This window comes from Podarcis cretensis (assembly GCF_951804945.1).
Source record: "Podarcis cretensis genome assembly, chromosome: 14".
In the NCBI taxonomy this organism is placed as follows: domain Eukaryota; kingdom Metazoa; phylum Chordata; class Lepidosauria; order Squamata; family Lacertidae; genus Podarcis; species Podarcis cretensis.
Genome location: NC_137183.1, coordinates 5,409,382 through 5,429,833, shown reverse-complemented (window position 1 = coordinate 5,429,833; position 20,452 = coordinate 5,409,382). Strand labels below are relative to the sequence as shown.

General features: G+C 41.9%; 1 protein-coding gene across 17 annotated transcripts in view; it reads left to right on the top strand.

Moving 5' to 3' along the window:
• The window catches only part of HERC1 (HECT and RLD domain containing E3 ubiquitin protein ligase family member 1), a 107,490-nt gene that overhangs the window by 78,284 nt on the left and 8,754 nt on the right, over nucleotides 1-20,452 (top strand). For all 17 annotated transcript variants that reach the window (XM_079953075.1, XM_079953080.1, XM_079953070.1 and 14 more), the window contains 18 exons: nucleotides 1,428-1,555; nucleotides 2,546-2,746; nucleotides 3,500-3,630; nucleotides 4,483-4,682; nucleotides 8,104-8,218; nucleotides 8,632-8,778; nucleotides 9,002-9,103; nucleotides 10,238-10,411; nucleotides 11,349-11,642; nucleotides 12,580-12,645; nucleotides 13,688-13,813; nucleotides 14,355-14,493; nucleotides 15,110-15,291; nucleotides 16,101-16,256; nucleotides 16,990-17,112; nucleotides 18,242-18,344; nucleotides 19,589-19,758; nucleotides 20,306-20,444. In XM_079953075.1, the coding sequence (XP_079809201.1) occupies nucleotides 1,428-1,555; nucleotides 2,546-2,746; nucleotides 3,500-3,630; nucleotides 4,483-4,682; nucleotides 8,104-8,218; nucleotides 8,632-8,778; nucleotides 9,002-9,103; nucleotides 10,238-10,411; nucleotides 11,349-11,642; nucleotides 12,580-12,645; nucleotides 13,688-13,813; nucleotides 14,355-14,493; nucleotides 15,110-15,291; nucleotides 16,101-16,256; nucleotides 16,990-17,112; nucleotides 18,242-18,344; nucleotides 19,589-19,758; nucleotides 20,306-20,444 (2,696 nt within the window). The remainder of the gene's footprint in view (nucleotides 1-1,427; nucleotides 1,556-2,545; nucleotides 2,747-3,499; nucleotides 3,631-4,482; nucleotides 4,683-8,103; nucleotides 8,219-8,631; nucleotides 8,779-9,001; nucleotides 9,104-10,237; nucleotides 10,412-11,348; nucleotides 11,643-12,579; nucleotides 12,646-13,687; nucleotides 13,814-14,354; nucleotides 14,494-15,109; nucleotides 15,292-16,100; nucleotides 16,257-16,989; nucleotides 17,113-18,241; nucleotides 18,345-19,588; nucleotides 19,759-20,305; nucleotides 20,445-20,452) is intronic.

Sequence of the window (20,452 nt, the reverse complement as noted above, 5' to 3'; positions counted from 1 at the left end):
ATTTACAAAGTCCTTGGTCCAGGATACCTTAAGGACTGCTCATATCTCTGCCTGATCACTCATAGCTTGGATGCACAGCTCATATCCACAAGGGACAGTGTAACCAATATTGTGGGCCCAGCTCAGTAAAGCTCCCTCCCAGCTGAGTTCAGATAGCACTCCTCCCTGTGGAACTTAACAGTGCCTACTGAAGATAATTTTATTTTATTTATTTTATTTTATTTTTATTTTATGGCTAGTCTTAACTGATTTTATTTTTATTGTATTTTTAAGCCATACTGTACACTGCCTAGAGACTAAGGTGTTGAGTCGCGCATAGAACCATAGAATTGTAGTGTTGGAAGGGACCCTGATGGTCATCTAGTGCAATGCAGGGATCATACATAAGAGGTGGCCATCCAACCTCTGCTTAAAAACCTCCAAAGAAGGAGAGTCCACTACTTTTCATGGGAGTCTGTTCCACTGTTGAACAGTTCTTACTGTCAGAAAGTTTGTACTGATTAAAGCATTGACATCCCATTTTTATTCTTTTTAGCTATGTTAAGAATTGGATGTGGGTGCTGCAGGATGTAAGGCGATCAATGTGTAACAGCTTAGAAAAGTACGCATATCTTACATCATGTCCAAGTGTTGCAAAGGAGCCTCAGTGAAGCTGTGTTTCTTGGGAAAGCTGCTGCTAGCTACAGGAAACAGTGTAATAGTCACAGTGACCGTGCATGAGGGTCCCTATGCAAGAGTGATTGTAAAACAGGGAAACTGGCTTGGCTTTATCACAGACTGAAGCTCCTGGAGCCTTAATAACAGGATGCAAGCTTAGAACAGTATTTATATCTCAGTTTGGGAAGTGATGACCGTACTTGCCTTAGGATTTATTGAATACCCTACCATGCCATAAAATAGCCCATAGGCAGGTGATAGGGCATTCCCACCAGTCCCAACCAGGGCTTTTTTCAGCTGGAGCTCACTGGAACTCAGTTCTGGCACCTCTCAGGTGGGTTCTGGCAACTTCCAGGTGGGCTGCATTGCCATTCTAAGAGAACAAGGGAGGCATTCATGGTGAGTTCCAGCACCTCTTTTGCTAGAAAAATAGTCCCAAGCAACATAACCAGTGGTCAGGTATGATGGGAGCTGCAGCCTGACAAAATATGTACAAGTTTATTGTCCCTAAACTATAAGTTTATTATCCCTGCTGTAGCTTTTACAATAGATGGGTTTAAGTTTTGCAAGAATAATAGTGTCTGGAGTGGAGCTTCATTTATACCCTTTCCAAATGATTTTGCTGTTAAGGTATGATCAAAGCTGGACCAATGATTGAGAGCAACTTAATTGTATGGCTTACATAGAGCTATCTGTTTGAGAAACTGACTTGTTTCAAATATGCTTTACCTTCTACGTTCCTCTAACTGAAAGCTAAAATTATATTTCAGGGAAGGGGACGAAGAGGAGAACTTGGGGTCACCTAGTGATCCTAGCTTATCACTCGCCTGTTGGAGTGTCAGTGGCAAGTACCTGGCTGGAGCTCTGGAGAAGATGGTGAACATATGGCAAGTTAATGGTATGAGCCACATGCAGTTGAATGTTGCATACCTGTCATCAGAAGGAGCCAGCCTCATTGTGGTGGGGTAGAATGTAACTTGATTATAGAACTGGCCTGATACATTTTTCTGCCAGAGTGGAACAGCAAATGGAATAAAACAAAGGTGCATATTACTCAAAGCTGAACAAGTTATTATGGTGCCTGAGGGCTGAAATCCCATAAGCACCTCTTCCTTGAGAATAGAAATACAATCATAAATATAAAAGCCACCACCTCCTTCTGTCTAATGGTAGGGCTGGTCCTGCTTGATCACATAGTGGCAAGAGTAGTTTGTCTTTAAAAGCAAAGTAATAATCCTGTGTACTTTGTGGGTCAATAATACCAGGTGTGTAGTACCACTTGCTTTCTGATTAATTTAGGTACCTAGCGCATGATTAATAGGTATCATTCATTTAAAAATCCAAATAATTTTAAACGCCCCCAGCATCCATGGGCCACTTTACACTTTGCACTTTTGAATGTTTAGACATCTAAGATTTTGAAGTCTTATAAAAAAACCTGGGATTGGCAGCAGCTGCTTCTTAAGCAACAGTGGTTTTTAAAATTAACCTTTGCTTGGAACAGCAGCTGAGAGAAAGAATAACTGAAGATGGGTTCACACTTGGGTTGAAACATGCTAGAACTTCTGCTGGGCTCGTCGGGGTGGGGTGGGGAAAACCTTCAAGAAACCTGCAGGGGGAAGCTTTTGGGATTTCTAGCCACAAGCATCCTCAACCAGCAGCAAACCAAAGTTTGTCCTCCTGCTGTGTAAAAGAGCCTTTGAATGGGCTATCTGATAGCTTGTACAATCACAGGTTAAAATTGCCAGAGTGCTTTGGCAGTGCCTAGCTGGGGAGAATGCTACAGAAGTGACAGTGCTGCTCTTGGATGTGTTTTCATCTTTTGGGATTATGGAAATCAGTGGGTATTAAAATATAGAGAAAAATTAGGCGCACGTTACTTTCTTAGGAGGAAAAGGACTCTTGGATGTTCAGCCACATTGGGTGTCTGCTCTAGCATGGCCAGAAGAAGGACCAGCTGCAACATGGACAGGAGAAGCTCCAGAATCACTCCTTGTAGGTCGTATGGATGGATCTCTTGGACTTATTGAAGTTTTAGATGTTTCTGCCATGCACAGAGTTGAATTGGAACACTGCTACAGAAAGGATGGTAAGTAGCTGCTGCTGATATGTTATAAAGTGGTTATTTTTTAAAAATGTTGCTTTTTGAAGCTTAGAATGCTTTGGAAGTCTTGTCTTGAGAGTTAATCACAAGCTTCAGTTAACCTTCAGTTAAAACCATAATCTTAAGTGCAGACGCCAACCATGGTTATGCCAGCTAGTGTTTTGGAATAATCTGATTTGTGGTTAACTCTGGTTTGCATTGGTGCCCTTTTCAAGGTTAATGCTGGGAAGGATGAGTTGCTTACGATAGGCGAAAGGGATAGAGCACATGTCCTCAAGGCCAGTTGCTGTTCTGAAAATCATGACTTGCAAGGAGCCAGCCTGAACTTGATCTCTGTTTCTCATTCATGTCATTCATGAAGGCCACGCCTGATGGATTTATGTTCTTTAATGCCCTATGGTGTGCAATATGCTCAGCTCTGAACATTTATGACTACCTATTAAAGAAAAATGTGGACATTTGTTTTCATATCTGTGGGGAAAAACTGATGTGCTTAGTAAGTCTTAGTCCTTGATTTTGAAAATTTCTAGGCACTTAGTAGTCTTCAAGTAAATTGTGTAGCACAATTGGAAGTGATAGGTATTATTAGAAGAGCTTCCTTTCCTGCGCATGCACACTCACTCACTTCCCCCTACGCTTTATTCAGCTTTGCTCTTGTTTTCTCCAGTACAAAGAAGTTTAATTAAAATTCTGCAAATTATAACTTGCTTATCCATATTTTCCTATTTGTTTCCTTAGTGTCTGTTACTTGCCTTGCATGGTTTAGTGAAGACAAACCTTTTGCAATAGGCTATATGGATGGAAAGTTGCTGATAGGCACGAAAGAGCCACTCGAGAAAGGAGGAATTGTTTTAGTGGATGCACACAAGGTAAAGCCAGGCATTATCATCACCCTGTTTCCCCCAGAAAAATTCTTGAGAATTGAAATAAACTTTAAGTTTATGTGCAGAAGTCTGAGACAACTCTTTCAAAAGGCCAGCCTGTACTCTTAAGGGAAATCATTGCTCACTCTGAAATTGCATTGCATTCTAATTGCTGTTAGGTTATTAAAATTACTTTATTACTTAGTGACACAGATATAAAGTCATGTCTTCCTCTGTCATTAAGGTCACCAGTTAAAGTAGTGGTCCTTTGCATCATTTGTCATTTAATTTTTGATGACTTTTTAAATGATCTTTGTGAAGCAAAGTATAAGTACCCCTAAGTACAACTGCTAGCGGCCAGAGTAGGGAAAGAACAGGGAATCATCTTAGGAGCAAAGATGCCATTTCTGTATTTGTGGGCCCTTGCAGTGTTTTCACAGGGGAGGCGGCAAATTCACCAATCTGGAGTCTGTCATATACCTTCGCCCAGGACCTAGAGAAGCATTTCCAGTTGCTCTTGCTTCTTAGAAGTTAGCTTCCCCATCTATCTATTTAAACAGGGGGGGTTATTTTTTTCAAATGGGTTTATTTTGTTAGCATTCATGCCATGTAAAGATGCCGTATTTCAAAAAGTAAAAATCAGGACACCGCAAAAGTTGTTGAACGTTTTTAAGACAAACCCCAAAGTTTACAAAAAAGTGATTTCTCGTGATTGTCAAAGATCCAGGACAAGGCTCCGCCTTCCGGAAATTCCCCCCAGACGTCACTTCCTTTCAAATCCTTGTAATGTCTGGGAAATCCCAGACGTTTGGCAGCCCTACTACTGTGTATTTCCTTCTTGCTCCTCCAATTCTTCAGGACACCATTGTCAGCATGAAATGGGATCCAACTGGCAAGATGCTCATGACTTGTGCCAAGGAAGAGTCTGTCAAGCTCTGGGGATACATGGGGAGCTGCTGGCGACAGCTGTGCTTGCTTCCTCACCAGGCTGTTGTGAATACCATAGCCTGGTGCAGCCTTCTAGGGAAAGGCCCCAAACCACAGCTCCTGCTGGCAACGTAAGTTGACCTTTTGCTTTTAATTCTTTGGTTCATCTTTGTACTGGCTGGTAATCCTTTTCAGTAGTTCAGGCTTCTTTTATCCATAAACAAAAACAGGCCTCCTTTTTGATGGATTTCTAGGACATTTCCCCCTGCATTTCATAGAATCATAGAATCATAGAGTTGGAAGAGACCACAAGGGCCATCGAATCCAACCCCCTGCCAAGCAGGAAACACCATCAGAGCACTCCTGACATATGGCTGTCAAGCCTCTGCTTAAAGACCTCCAAAGAAGGAGACTCCACCACACTCATTGGCAGCAAATTCCACTGTCAAACAGCTCTTACTGTCAGGAAGTTCTTTCTAATGTTTAGGTGGAATCTTTTTTCTTGTAGTTTGGAACCGTTGCTCCATGTCCGCTTCTCTGGAGCAGCAGAAAACAACCTTTCTCCCTCCTCTATGTGACATCCTTTTATATATTTGAACATGGCTATCATATCACCCCTTAACTTCCTCTTCTCCAGGCTAAACATGCCCAGCTCCCTTAGCCGTTCCTCATAAGGCATCGTTTCCAGGCCTTTGACCATTTTGGTTGCCCTCCTCTGGGTCGGAGCGACGCAGTACAAACTTAAGGCTTTTGCAGATGACCTAGTTTTGACCCTACAGGAGCCAGAATCTAGTACGAAAAGGGCTTTACAATTGATTCAAGAGTTTGGTCGGGTGGCGGGATTTAAACTAAATAAACAAAAAACTAAGGTATTGGAAAAAAACTTGACAGTTCCAGAGTCAGAAAGGTTTTAGAAAGAGACAGAGTTAAACGTGGTTAAAAAAGTAAAATATCTAGGGGTGAACATAACAGCAAAGAATCTGAATTTATTTAAGGACAATTATGAAAAGTGTTGGTCAGAAATTAAGAGGGATTTAGAAAGCTGGTCAAGATTGAAACTTTCCTTGTTGGGCCGAATTGCTGCTATAAAAATGAACGTATTGCCAAGGATGTTGTTTCTGTTTCAGACTTTACAGATTGTGGATAAAATGGAGTGTTTCGGGAGGTGGCAAAGAGATATTTCTAAATTTGTCTGGCAGGGCAAAAAGCCCAGAATTAAGTTTAAAATATTAACTGATGCTAAAGAAAGAGGGGGGTTTGCCCAGCCAGACTTAAGGTTATATTATGAATCAGCAGCTTTCTGCTGGTTGAAAGATTGGCTGCTTCTCGAAAACACTGATGTTTTAGACTTGGAAGGATTTAACAATGCTTTTGGATGGCATGCGTATCTGTGGTATGACAAGGTTAAGATTCACAAGAATTTCAAGAACCATATTGTAAGGAAAGCAGTGTTCAATGTCTGGATAAAATATAAAGACTTATTAGAAAACAAGACCCCAAGATGGTTATCACCTATGGAAGCTAAGGCTGTGAAAAGACCCAATATGGAGGTCAAATGGCCGAAATATTGGGAAATATTAGAAAGAGACGGAGACAACTGGAGATTGCAGAGTATGGAGAAACTTAAAGATAAAGTGCGAGATTGGTTACATTACGCTCAGATTAAAGAGGCTTTTAAATTGGATAAAAAGTTAGGATTCCAAGTGGAAAAATCGAAATTGGAAACAGAATTGTTAGAACCTAAGACTAAATTACTTTCAAGAATGTATAACTTGCTGCTGAGGTGGAATACACAGGATGAAACGGTTAAATCAGCTATGATAAAATGGGCACAGGACATTGGGTATAATATTATGTTTGCTGACTGGGAAAAGTTATGGACTACCGGTATGAAGTTTACGGCATGTAATGCCTTGAAAGAAAATATTATGAAAATGATATATAGGTGGTACATGACCCCAGTCAAGCTAGCTAAAATATATCACCTGCCAGATAATAAGTGTTGGAAATGCAAGGAAACTGAAGGAACATTCTTTCACCTCTGGTGGACTTGCCCTAGGGTTAAGGCCTTCTGGGAAATGATATATAATGAGCTGAAAAAGGTATTTAAGTATACCTTTCCTAAGAAACCAGAGGCCTTCCTTTTGGGCATTGTTGGCCAGAGGGTGTTAAAGAAGGACCAAACATTATTTATGTATGCAACAACAGCAGCAAGGATACTTGTCGCCAAACATTGGAAAACTCAAGATTTGCCCACGTTGGAAGAATGGCAGATGCAACTGATGGACTACATGGAGTTAGCAGAAATGACCGGCAGAATCCGAGATCTGGGAGAAGAAGCAGTGGAGGAGGATTGGAAGAAATTTAAGGACTATCTTCAAAAATACTGTAAATTATATGAGTGTTAAGAAGGATGAGAGATTTGAAAACAATAGGGCACCATAAAGTTAGCAGAAAAGATTATGAGAATGAGTGAATTTCATGAGAAAGATAAATTGTGAATGAATATCATGTTAAAACTAGGCATTAAAAATATTCTAAGTTATGGGTAAAATATTGGAATTGTGTACAATAAGAATGAAAATAAGGTGATAAGTTGCTGGCTAAAGTTTTATTAACTTGGAATGTAGGAGCGAGAGACGTGAGGAAGTCCAAAAGGGAAAAATGAAGAAAAGATGGTTATTACAAGATGTATAATTTTATGTTTGTTTTATTCTTTGTTTGTTTTCTGTTTATTCTGTCTTTTTTTCTTTATTGTATTAACAAAATTCTTAATAAAAATTTTTATAAAAAAAACACATTTTGGTTGCCCTCCTCTGGACACGTTCCAGTTTGTCAGTGTCCTCCTTGAACTGTGGTGCCCAGAACTGGACACAGTACTCCAGGTGAGGTCTGACCAGAGCAGAATACAGTGGCACTATTACTTCCCTTGATCTAGATGCTATACTCCTATTTACTCGTTTTAAAAATAGTTATTATTTAAGCCCAAATGGATGAACTCTGTATTGCCTCTGTTTTGTTTTTAAATTCCAAATAGAGTCCCTTCCAACTCTATGATTCTATATTAAGATTCCTTCATTGTAAGGGGTTGGACTAGATGACCCTTGGGGCCCCTTCACTCTATGGTTCTATGATTCTGTGATTCTAAATAGTTCTGCATTCTTTCTGTTAAATATAAAAGTACAAAATGGCACCATAGTTTCAGAATTTTGGACACAGTGTTCACAGTTTTATCATCTTCTCCCAGTACCTATGTCATGTTTCTGTAGTAGAACCCATCCTTTGGATGTACCTTCCCCCCACATCCTCAAAGCAGGCACCAGATGAAAGGAGAGACAGGCTTCATCTCGTTGTTCCCCTCTGCTGTGGACTCCTGTCTTCTGCCGTCTATTTAATATAGGGAAAATTCTTAGAAGGCAGTTTGCAAGATTTCCGGAGACTGAAAAGCAAAACCTTTAGTACAAGCATGATTATATTGTTAACCAACTTGCCCTACTTTGTTGACTGATAAATTGTGGCCCTTCAATATTGCTTTTCTTAATTTTTATTTAGAGGATGCCAGAATGGTTTGCTTTGTGTTTGGACTGTTCCTCAAGATGAGCTGGTCTTACTGCAATCCAGTCTGCGTTGTTCAGAAGGATGGTGGGATGAGGAAGCCAATGGCAAGGTAAAGAGAACCCTAGGTAGCAAGAGGAATCTAGATTCTTCCCTTCCTTGTTAGGAGGAGTGTGGCCCTGAAAGCAACAATATCTGATTTAGGAAGGCATCTGTCTTGGGGTGACAGAGGCAAAATAGACCTAGATTGTGCTGATGATTGGGAGTGAACAAACAATTCACTCTTATTTGTCTGTAATATTTAAAAATACTTGCTCAGCATGTTCTCAGTATTTATTCCTAGCAAAGTATCCATAAATACACCCACTATGTCTATCTAATTTATGTTTGTAGAAGAAACTGCTGTGTTTCCAAATATTTTTGGGTGGGTAGTGATGGAGCTGCAAAAGGTAAGTGCAGAGTAGTAAAATGTTTGATGTATTTTTTAATACAAAATATGCCCTAATGATGATATTTAATTTCTAGGATGCATACAGGAAAGTAGCTGAAACGAAGTGCATCTATCAGCTGAAAGGGCATATCACGCCTGTTCGGACAGTGGCCTTCAGTTCTGATGGACTAACCTTGGTATCAGGTGGACTTGGTGGGCTTGTGAACATTTGGTCTTTACGGGTAAGCAAACACTATTTAAGGAAATGTAAAGCTTGTTTTCATTCATTGTAGTCATGCTGTTGCTCTTTTAGGGTTCCTGCATAGGCACACAAGTTTGCACTTACCCTAAAGATTAGGAAATATTTAAAAGTTATTTTACGGATGACCTGAATGTAACCACAAGAGAACAATTAGCTGGGCTTAAGTAATCAGCTTTTGTGGGTTTATCCTGTCTTTCCTTTAGGATGGATCTGTTTTACAGAGTGTTGTGATAGGTTCTGGAGCCATTCAGACAACCGTATGGATCCCTGAGGTTGGAGTAGCTGCTTGTTCTAGTAGATCAAAGGTATTTTTCATCTTGTTTGAATGGAATTCCGAATGCCCATCTTCTCTCCTCTGTGGGCTTGGGCTAGCCCAAGTTTTTAATCCATGCCTTGACTGTGTGTGCTCAGTCCTGTGGGTGACCAAGTGTGCCATCCTAGTGACAGCTGTGAACTTGAATCAAGCAATGAACTAAACTTGTTTCTCAGCCAGTATCTCATAAAAGTTTGTACAGGAATTACTGGCAGTGTACAGTAATGGACAACTGACTTCAGACCTGCTACATGGAATAGTTATTCTAAATTTGCGCGTAATGAAGAATCTGGCTGTAGTGCTGATGCTCCTTCTCCTCCTCCAAAACACCTGCAGAGACTTGCTTTTGTCTTGCCTGACAAATAATAAAATTTGTAATTTCTGACCACTGGTGGAGCAAATACAATTGGAAATAGTAACATAGTAATTAATGTTTTCTTCTAGTAGAAGAAGGCTGTTTTCCATATTGTTAGCATAGTCTATATTAACAGATTATCAACACATTTGAGCATCATTATATTGCAATATATAATAATCTCCTTAATGGCAAGCGCCAGCAGTGGAATCTGTGCTACTTAAATGCAACAAGAAGTCTTGTGGTTCCTCAAAAACTTATCAAGATGCATTTCTACGCTCATTTACTTGGGAGTAAGCCCTATTGAACTCCATGGGACTTACTTCTGAATGGAGATGTATAGGATTGTGCTGCAAGGCTGCAATCCTAAACATACTTACTAGGGAGTGTAAGCTCCATTGAACACAGTGGGCCTTACTTCTGAGAAAACATGCTGAGGACTCTACCGTTTCAAACTAAGAGTTCGTGCATCTGGCAAAACGGACTGTTGCCAATGAAACCTCTGCTACAGAATAAATGTTTTGTCTGTAAGGTAGATACCGCAAGACGCTTTGTTGTTTACCCTCAATGTATTAAAAATAACAGATACATTAAAGAAGGGAGAAAAGGGAGGGGAATGCTTGCAATTAGCAACGTAAAATCAGTGATGAAATATAAATAATTATAGTAAACAAAACCAGATTTATATCAAGCTTCTATCTCTTTGTAAAAGCTAAGCAAGCTGTTTTTCTCCTTTCTTTCCTGAATTGGACATATTTGAATTTTGTTCAGGATGTGTTGGTGGTGAATTGCACATCAGAATGGATCTCTTCCAACCATATCCTTGCAACCTGTAGGACTGCTTTGAAACAACAGGGGATTCTTGGGTTAAACATGGCTCCTTGCATGAGGGCTTTCCTAGAGCGTCTGCCCATAATGCTTCAGGAACAGTATGCTTATGAAAAGGTAAGAGGAGGACTTGAATAAGGTGACATGTTAGTAATTCAAGAAAGCTGCAAAGTGCTGTTTAACTGTGCATAGTGCTTAACAAAACATTTTTAACACAAGATGTGAGCAGAAATGCTTATCTTACCTTGCATGAAATAATATGTCCCACACACTTCTGGTTCTCCAGTATTTGTTTAAGAAATGAAAAGAGAGCCTTGAAATTAATATTCTCTGGCATTGTTGGGATATGGGCAAAATATTTGACCAATTTTATGTTGCTTTTTGGCAGAATAACTTCCTTTGTATTAACGCTTGATTTCATAAGAGTTTCATTAAGCTGATGGAAGTTATATTGTGTGTACTGATGTAGGTTGATTGTATCAATCCGTAAGATGTCATCTTATGACCATTTGAATCCTTTTCCTAAGAAGATGTTTGGAAAGAATTGAGGGAACATGGAGAGTGAGGGAACTTCATTATTGGTGTGATATTAGTTGTGCCGTGTGTGTGTGTCCCCAAGAAGGCCTGATAATTCATTGAACTGAGCCTGTATTCATTGTTGGACTCAGAAATGAGAAATGAGAACACAAAGATGTACTTAAAACTGCTTAAATGACCCCAGCAACCTTCACACAGTCAACTTTCAAATGAATATGTTGGTTGCATACAATGTAGTCCTAAATTAAAGTCACAGAGCAATATAGCTGGCAAAGTGTTCTCTGGCAAAACATGGTTGTGCTAGAGAAGGCATAAGCAGGTTGCTGGTGACTTTGTTGCACAATGGATTGTATCATCTGTTGTGCTGTGAGTTTTTGCTAGTGGACAGTAGCTCCTAAAAGTCAGAGGTGGTGGTGGTGGCAGCAGCAGGAGAAAACCTAGGAAGTGAGTGCCAGTTGCGATTAGATTGACTAACCCACTCCATGACTTTGTAAATGTTGGCTTTCCTCTTTTATAGCCCCATGTAGTTTGTGGAGACCAGCTTGTTCATAGTCCATATATGCAATGCTTAGCTTCGCTGGCCGTGGGGCTTCATCTGGATCAGCTCCTGTGCAGCCCACCAGTCCCACCTCATCACCAGACCTGCCTCCCCGATCCCCTGACCTGGAACCCAACGGAGTGGGCCTGGTTGGAGTGCTTCTCGACGACAATTAAAGCTGCTGAGGCTCTGGCCAAAGGAGCCACTTTTCCAGAGTCTTTTACGGTCCCAGATCTGGAGCCTGTACCAGAGGATGAACTAGTCCTTCTTATGGTAAGATATGCAGGTTGGTGGTGTGACAAAACTTACAAATATCAGTGGAACACTTGCCAGGGTTGGGCAGAGAGAGTTAGTACTGTTTCAGTGGCACCAAAACAGTAGCACACCTGCCTCCCCACTTACCCTTAGAATAAATTTTCAGGGCAATATCACCCAAAACAACCCCAACTTTGTGCCTAATAATAATAATAATAATAAATATTTTAATTATCCAAGTGCCTGACATATTGAGATGCTTTTAAGAGTCCTTTATGACAGGTCAGTATTACTATTTCTCTGTTGACGATAAGGATGCTTGAGGAATTTGATTATTGGGAATTTGTATATGAACTGTCAGGATCTGAAGGAAGGATGGGATCCTGCTGCTAATATTATTCATTCATTCATTCATTCACTCACTCACTCACTCACTCACTCACTCACTCATTCACTCATTCTTCCTTTTCAGACACTCCTCTCTCTCCATTCCAGAAAACAAATTATATAGCAGTGCTTCTCAAACAATTGAAGTGGAATCCACCTGTAAACTTGCATAAACATTTGGGATCCACTTGTAAGCTAATCCCACATTTACAAACCCAAAATTGGCTAGCCCACCCATGCTCAATGTAAAATGGTGTGTGTGTGTGTGTGTGTGTGAGAGAGAGAGAGAGAGAGAGAGAGGCTGGCTCAGCGAGTAGCATCCTTGACTGGAAGTTCAAAAGTATTTGTGCATGCCCTGATGCTTCCAGTTCTTGCGGAGAAAGAAGCTCATCATTGTGCAGCCCACCCAGGAATACGTTGGGGCCTACCACAGTTTGAGAAGCACCATTTGGTAGGCTTTTGAAACATAAAGAAATTACTCCTCTGACAGAGGGAGAAGAACTGCCCTGGAAGGATGGAGAACAGCTTACGCATTTAGCCTCAATATAATTAATTTCATGTTTTGTAGGATAACTGCAAATGGATCAATGGGATGGATGAGCAGATTATGTCCTGGGCAACATCACGGCCTGAGGTTAGTATAGTGAATGGTGTGTTTAAAGCAGCCCAATGTGGTGATCCCTTTCTCTGATAGGCATCCATTTGAGAGTTTATGTCCTGTACTTTTTGAGGTGGGAACATGTGACCAGGTCATCTGAATGCAGCCTCCCTCTCTTGGCATCTCCTTTAGTTCAGTCCCTGCCTTTGCCCAAAGCAAGTGTTACTCCTCTCCTCTCTTCATTTGTGCTCAGGTTGCTTTCCGCCTTTTCCCCCTTTAGCTTCCATGTCCAGCTCCCTCCCCCTGTTGTATTTCTGTCTCTCTCAAAAATAAATAGTTTGTTCTTTTTCTCCTCCGCCTCCTCCCCAGCATAAGGGAAATGGCTCTGACTGGCAGCCGGTCCAGTAAGCTTGTATGCCAAAAAAACACAGTACATCAATATCATTAATCAAAAGGCTTCCAAACAGCCTTCGGGTGCTGGAGCAGCTTTCTCTGAGTGTCCGCTCCATGTCAAATCAAGCAGCTCCAGGTCAGTGTTTCTTATCAGAAGCAGATAAGCCTGCCCCTACCAAACCCTACCATTGTTGGGAGTGGGGTGCCATTTTGATCGATCCTAACATATGGCAAGGAACAATCCCACCAAGCAATATAGACTCTTGCTGGAGCATGTTTTCCTGCCAGACTATGAAAAGATGACGCCTCCATTGCCTTTGACAGAAAACAAAAACAAACTTCGAACCGTCCAGCAAATGATACTGATATTGAACGATAGGGAAGCTTCTGAAAACCCTTTCTCAGATCAGCCCTTGGCAGTCCTAAGTTGGCTTGCCCTGGGTCTTGATCAGTATAAACTCACATCACCATGTTTTATTGAGACTGCTGTTTTTACTAAGGACTCTTTTGCTAATGTGGAAATCTTATTATGCTCTAAGCTTGGCCACAGACTTAACTGAAGGAAGAACCAAGACAAGGAAACCATTCAAATCACCTAGTCACATCCACATGTCAACCAAGAAAGGTCATTCACAATAAGTAACCAGTAATCCATTCTGAAAAACTCTCTTACGTTGATCCTCAGGACTGGCACCTTGGTGGAAAATGTGACGTGTACCTGTGGGGAGCTGGCAGGCATGGGCAGCTAGCTGAGGCTGGACGAAATGTCATGGTGCCTGTGTCAGCACCATCATTCTCACAAGCTCAACAGGTAAACCAGAAGCCTTTCCTTACCACTTTTTGAGGGAGAGTGGGAGGAGGCGTTATGTCTGCCTGCGCAGCAGTTGCCTCGCTTTCCATAAATGGCTGGAGTGGCTGTTGGAGCATATTTGACACAACAGCAGGAAAGTTCTGTAAAGCAAAATAACCTCAAAGCATACAAGCCACCTTTTTCATAAACAAGGAAGCTCTAGAGACTAAGCTGTGCTGATGCCTAAGTCTGTTAGAGCCAATAAAAAGTTACTTGGGTGCACAATTCAGGTTTCTGAGAGTAGGCTTTAGTGCTGCCCTGTTCCCTCACATGTTTACAAGGTGTGGTTATTATATCCTGCAGCAGCAGGGGGGAGGGGTTGGACTAGATGTGCTCTGAGGTCCTTTCCAAATATGATTTTAACCCTGCTTATGGTCAATGTGTGAATTAGGAACAGATCAGCTTACTGTCTTTGTGCTTGTGCCTGTTTAGTGGTGGGTGGAATCTTTTTTGTTTTGTTTTTTTTTAATTATGTATTTTCCATTTTCCTTAATTGCATTAGGTCATTTGTGGCCAGAACTGTACGTTTGTGATTCAAGCTAATGGAACAGTCTTGGCTTGTGGAGAAGGAAGTTATGGTCGGCTGGGACAAGGGAACTCAGATGATCTTCACGTCCTCACTGTTATTTCAGCATTGCAAGGTGAGTAGGAAAAAATATATCCATTTAATGTGGGACATAACCCATTATTCACTAATTTGATGAGACTAAGATGGTTTCACTTTTCGTTGGGACACCAGCATTTCATTTTGGGAGCTTAATAGGCAGCAGTATGTCCTGGCATGATTCGTAGGTTTATTTTAACAAAAATCATTGAGCACTTTTTGTCAGTTTCACAAATTTGACAAATCAGTTTTGTTTTGCAGCTTGGTGGGATACCTTACAAAGCCTAATTGCTGATATTTCTAAAATCTCTTCCCAAAGCAACAGATCAAGTAAAACTATGTATAATGCTGAAATAATAATAATCACTTTCTTAGGTGCTCAAAGCACTTTTCATGCACTTTTTCAACATTAGGTGGTAGTCCCCTAATGTTACACAATAGGGAAAATGGGCTGGGGGGGGGACGCGAATAGGCTCACAGGCCTAGCTGGGGCTGATAGGAGTTGCAGTCATTTGGCTGATAGGAGTTGCGGTGCAAAACATCAGAAGGGCACCAGGTTGCTGAATGCTGCTGTGCCTTATTTGGTCATTTGGCTCAACAAGCTGCGTATGCTTTGGGATAATTCTGACACTTTTTTCCTTCTTGTGCTGTAGGTTTTGTTGTGACCCAGCTGGTAACATCTTGCGGATCTGATGGGCATTCCATGGCTTTGACAGAGAGTGGTGAAGTCTTCAGCTGGGGGGATGGAGATTATGGCAAGCTGGGCCACGGAAACAGTGACCGGCAGCGCCGACCCAGACAAATAGAGGCTTTGCAAGGAGAAGAAGTGGTGCAGGTTTGAGCCAACAGTTATTTCTCCCTAGTTTTAAAGTAGATTAGATGTTGCATCGACTCAGTTGCTCTTTTAGGCATTAATGGAGTCTTTAATCTGAATTCAGGCCCATTGGGTAATGAGTCAAGTTTTCCTTTTACCTGGTTGGGATAGAACTAGGTGTGTTATCCCTGCCACAGACTGACAACTTCTCAATCTTCTCTCAGCGATTCTTTCCTTCTGTGTCCCCTTATTGTTTTCATGTTGGTGGCAGCCAATAAGTGGGCTGGGACAGAGAAATGCACCATGTGATTATGTCAGAACATGGTAATCGTGCCTAAACATCAAGTATACATCAAGCCTGCTACATTGTAGTAAGGCAGAATATCTGCATGTAGAACCTGAGCCCACACTTGCTGAGAGTGGAAACCACGTTGTTCCAATATGTTCATAAGCCACTTTATGCAGGTCCCATGCCAATGAGCTACTGCCTCTCACCCCCCAAAAAACTGTAACAGATGGGCCAAAAGTTAAAATGCAGTCCTGGAATTGAGAAATGTATCCATAAGATAAATTCTCCAAAGGTTTGAGTCAGTAAGTAGAGAAGACGTTTTCTAAATCTGAGAAAAGGCTTTACAGCTAAAGACAATGAGTGCCGTGGGTGAAGACTACAAATCCATCACCTTTTCTTGAAGCCCTGAGGCCATGTGTTCTATTGGAAATAACATATTTGTATACTGTTGCAGACCATGTTTCTAAATATTTCTGGATATATTCATAAATAAAAAAGACATTCACCATAAGATCTTCTGATTCTCTCCCCTGTCCCCTAGATGTCCTGTGGCTTCAAGCATTCAGCTGTGGTGACTGCAGATGGCAAACTGTTTACCTTTGGAAATGGGGATTACGGCCGACTTGGATTAGGAAACACATCCAACAAGAAGCTTCCTGAAAGAGTGACAGCACTAGAAGGCTATCAGATAGGAGAGGTCAGGCTTGATTTGCATTCATATGTTTAAAGTGCACTCTCAGATTGCGTCACAGTCCCACAGGCACTTCTACTTTACAGGCTGGAGTTTGAAGGAGGAAATTCCTGCCCAACCATGTTTCCATATTTTAATGTTACGTAGTTCAAAGCATGTGTACAGGCAGCAACAATCCACTACTAGCCTACCCCCCAAAAAAACTCTACATGTGTAGTAGCTCACATTTCTACCTCCACCTTTGTGTACAAGGTGCTTTGAGATCAGAATATGGCCACCAGCACTCCCTGAAGGAATGTTGGTGTGTCTAGGTTGAGATACTTAGCTGCTCTGAGGATTCCAGTATCTGTAGGGTCAGCAGCATCAGCATTTGCCTAGCCTTTTAAAAATGCTGCTGTTTACACAGTGACTAGGTTGCAGAGCAAGTGCCCTGGAGCGTTTGAGGCAGCCCTCTCTACCATCCTGGGGGTAGGACTTATGTGCCTGATGTCTTGTGGCCTAGTTAGGCCATTGATGTCGAACGGAGGCCCTCCCACGTCCTCACTTTGGTGTCTGCTGCAGCTCATTCTCCCCTGTGGCCCTGGTTGTGGCGTCATTACTACTCCTGCTGAAAGTAGGCTGGGGAAGAACCTGCTGCAGTGATATTCCTAAAACTTCTTCCCAAAGCAGCTGTTAGTTGAGACTTCTTGTTTTTGTTTTCGGTAGAAACCTAATTACAAGTTTAACTCTTCAATACTAGGTTGCCTGTGGGCTAAACCACACCATAGTAGTGTCCACAGATGGCTCAATGGTTTGGGCTTTTGGTGATGGTGACTACGGGAAGCTGGGCTTGGGAAACTCAACTGCAAAATCTTCACCACAGGTTAGCATCCTCTGTGTAATTTCTCCCATAATATCTCTAAAAGCATGTTCTGAATACACACCAATACTTTTCTTTCTCTATGTCTTTTTGTTATAGTAATAGAACTTGTTGATTTGCATTTACCTTCCTTGGGTCTCAAAGTGGGACGTTCAAATGAGTAACTCAGCTCATATCTGAGTGTCTGTATGTTGACCCAGAAGTCAGTCTGCTGAATGTAACAGGGCATGCTTCCAAAGAAAACTCATTTAGTTGACAAAGTTAATTTAACAAACACAAGTACACAGTTAAAAAAGGCATTTAGGGTAGTGATAAATTAATCTGCACATAAGACAACAAAAACTAAAATACAGTATTGGTTAACAGTAGTTTATATCTGCAACATCCATTCATTCTTACCCCAGAACCATAAAATCAAGTTCAGTATCTGAGACCTCGGCCTGCCATTGCAGAGTCATGCAAAGCATGTGTATGCATCCCAGATTAAACATGCAAACAAAAACAAATACTGAAGCTATATTGTTATCAAATGTATTACCCACCCTGCTCTGGCAGGTTCCAGGGTGAGTTGCAACAATTTAGAATTCAGTACTTAAAACAATTAAAATATACTAGTCACAGGAACAGGGTGAATGGATTCTGAAAACACATATCTAAGGTATCAAAGGTCCACATAAAAGCATCCATTGGAAGCTATACAGTGAAGATGCTAGATCCACCTCTGAGGGAGCGGTACTTACAAGCTAGAGTCTTCTCCCCCTGCTCATTTCAGGGGAGTGCAACCTTGTCCAGAACAGGGTCTCTTGACCTTGGCACACATAGTACCTCTGTCTTTTAGCATTCAGCTTTTATTTTAGTAGTTTTGAGATTAGGATAATGCAACATAATCGCTTTTGCATGCAAAGCAGTTCTGTTTCCATTGGGCAGAAGGATATACTTGTATGATGCTGGAATTTTAAAATGAATTGAGATTGAATTGCAGTGTGCCCTGAAAGGTGTTTCATAAATATTGTAATAAATTAAATTTCTGTTTGAGAAGTACTGTCTGTTTGTCTGGTTTTTGTTTTGTTTTTTCACTGTGGATCTGTTATTAAAGTATGGCAGTAATTTACCTTTTAATTTTTTTTCATAGAAAGTAGATATTCTTTGTGGAATTGGAATAAAAAAGGTTGCCTGTGGGACCCAGTTTTCAGTTGCATTGACGAAAGACGGGCATGTCTATACATTTGGCCAAGGTAAGCTTAGTTGGCGCTTACTCAATGCTGCAAACTTTTCATGCACTTCAGAGCACCCATCCTCCCACAGCCCATCATTGATTGATTGATTGATTGATTGATTGATTGATTGATTGTACTGCCCTTCATCCAAGGATCACAGGGCTTAGAAGACACAGGGTGGTCTGCCTGGAAAGAGATGCTATGCCATTGTAAGAAAGTGATTGTCAAAACTTCTCAAATGGATTTTAGCCTCAAAATGAAACAATGTGTTGTGTGTTAAACTGGCTCGCTTAATGATAAAGCATTCAGAAAATTCTTCTGGACATCATCTGAGCACAAATTGGGGTGGGATTTGCAGTCTCTTTGGAGACACTTACTGCATATGCACATTGGATTACAAAAGGCATTTGCTCTGCCAATGTCACACAAAGGATCTATCTAGCTCTCTCATGGGTGGCAGCAGCGTACAGGTGATAGACAGGGTCAGAGTCACCCCACATTGTTTCTATCACCTATTCCCTCCATCAGTATATGCACAAACACACAAAGATCCATTCCTCCTCTCCCTACCCCACCCACCCCCACCATAAAAAGGCCATGTGCTCCTTCAGCTCACAGCAAACCATTTTGCTGCTTGGGGGAAATGGCAATATGACCTACCCCCACCCCACATACAGAATCCCACATACATACTGGCACTCACACATCAACAGTGGGAATGGGATATCCTCCTTCATTGTACCTGAGGGCAGCAGGCTGGCTGAGGGGGCTCAGAGAAGGTTAGCTGGGGGGAACCAGGGTTGATTATGGGGGCTGCTGCCTCCTTGACATCTATTGCTTGAGGCTGTGGTCTTACTCTGCCTAATGGCAGGGCCAGTCCTGATCAAACACCATGGGGAAGACTGGGAGGCAAGGATGCATGTACCAGTTTGGAATCCAAACCTCAGAGTTCGGTGGCTAAAGCATCTTTCGGAGGGATACTGCTGCTGGGGATTCTGTGATCAGCTTTATTTGCTTTCAAGCTTGCTTGCTGTTCCTCTCTCTTTCTCTGGTGGTGGACAGATGTGGAAGTTGCACTGAGACAGGAGAAACTTGGGGGAGGCAGGGCAAGGATAGTGGGGTTGAGGAAAGGCTGCAGACTGGGACTGAAAAACTTTCCAGGCTAGATCTGACCAGAGGCCCACAGTTCTCTCTTTCTGCTTTTGCCCTTTGAAGTCCCTCTTGTTTCCTGTGACACCTGACCATATTTTATACTGTTCCAGACCGGCTGATCGGCTTACCAGAAGGGAGAGCCCGCAACCACAACCGTCCACAGCAAGTTCCAGCTCTGTCAGGAGTCTTCATTGAAGATGTTGCTGTTGGAGCAGAACACACTCTCGCTCTCTCTGCCTCTGGGGACGTCTATGCCTGGGGAAGCAACTCGGAAGGGCAGGTCTGTGGAAGGAGAAGAGTCTAATTTTGACCACCAAAAGTTTGCCTTTTCTGCCATTTGAATGAAAAGAGCAAAATACAGGCAACTCCCTGTTTGCACAGGGGTTGTGTTCTGGGTCATTGTGTGCATTGGTGGAGCACGCCTAAGCCTGCTCCAGTGCCGTTCCACCGCTGCCCCATTCCTCCCCCTTTTGAGGCCCAAAACGGCTCATGTACCAGCAGTCACACACCAATTGAACGCGCACAAAACAGTCTATGTTTAGTTAAACATTCTTTCATTTTAGATTACTGTCCCTACTTTATTCCCCAAACCTTTCTGCATGGTGAGATTAAGGAACGGTCCCAGGTATATGAGCCTTTGCTTCCTCCACCTTTCACCAAACACACAATCTAATGCCTGAACCAGGAGACACATTTATTTGAATGTAGCATCTCCCTGTCCACCTGCTCCCAGTCCAGAACTCCAATTGTGTATTTGACAGCTCCTCTGCATGCATTAGAGGGTTACATAAGTCCTCCTTCTCTCCAAATCTCTTCCTGGTTTCTAGCTTGGACTGGGCCATACCAACCACATCCGGGAGCCAACTCTGATTACCTTCTTGCAAGGGAAGAGCATCCGGCAGATTTCAGCAGGGCGATGCCACAGTGCCGCATGGACAGCTCCACCTGTTCCACCACGAGCTCCAGGTAAAGAA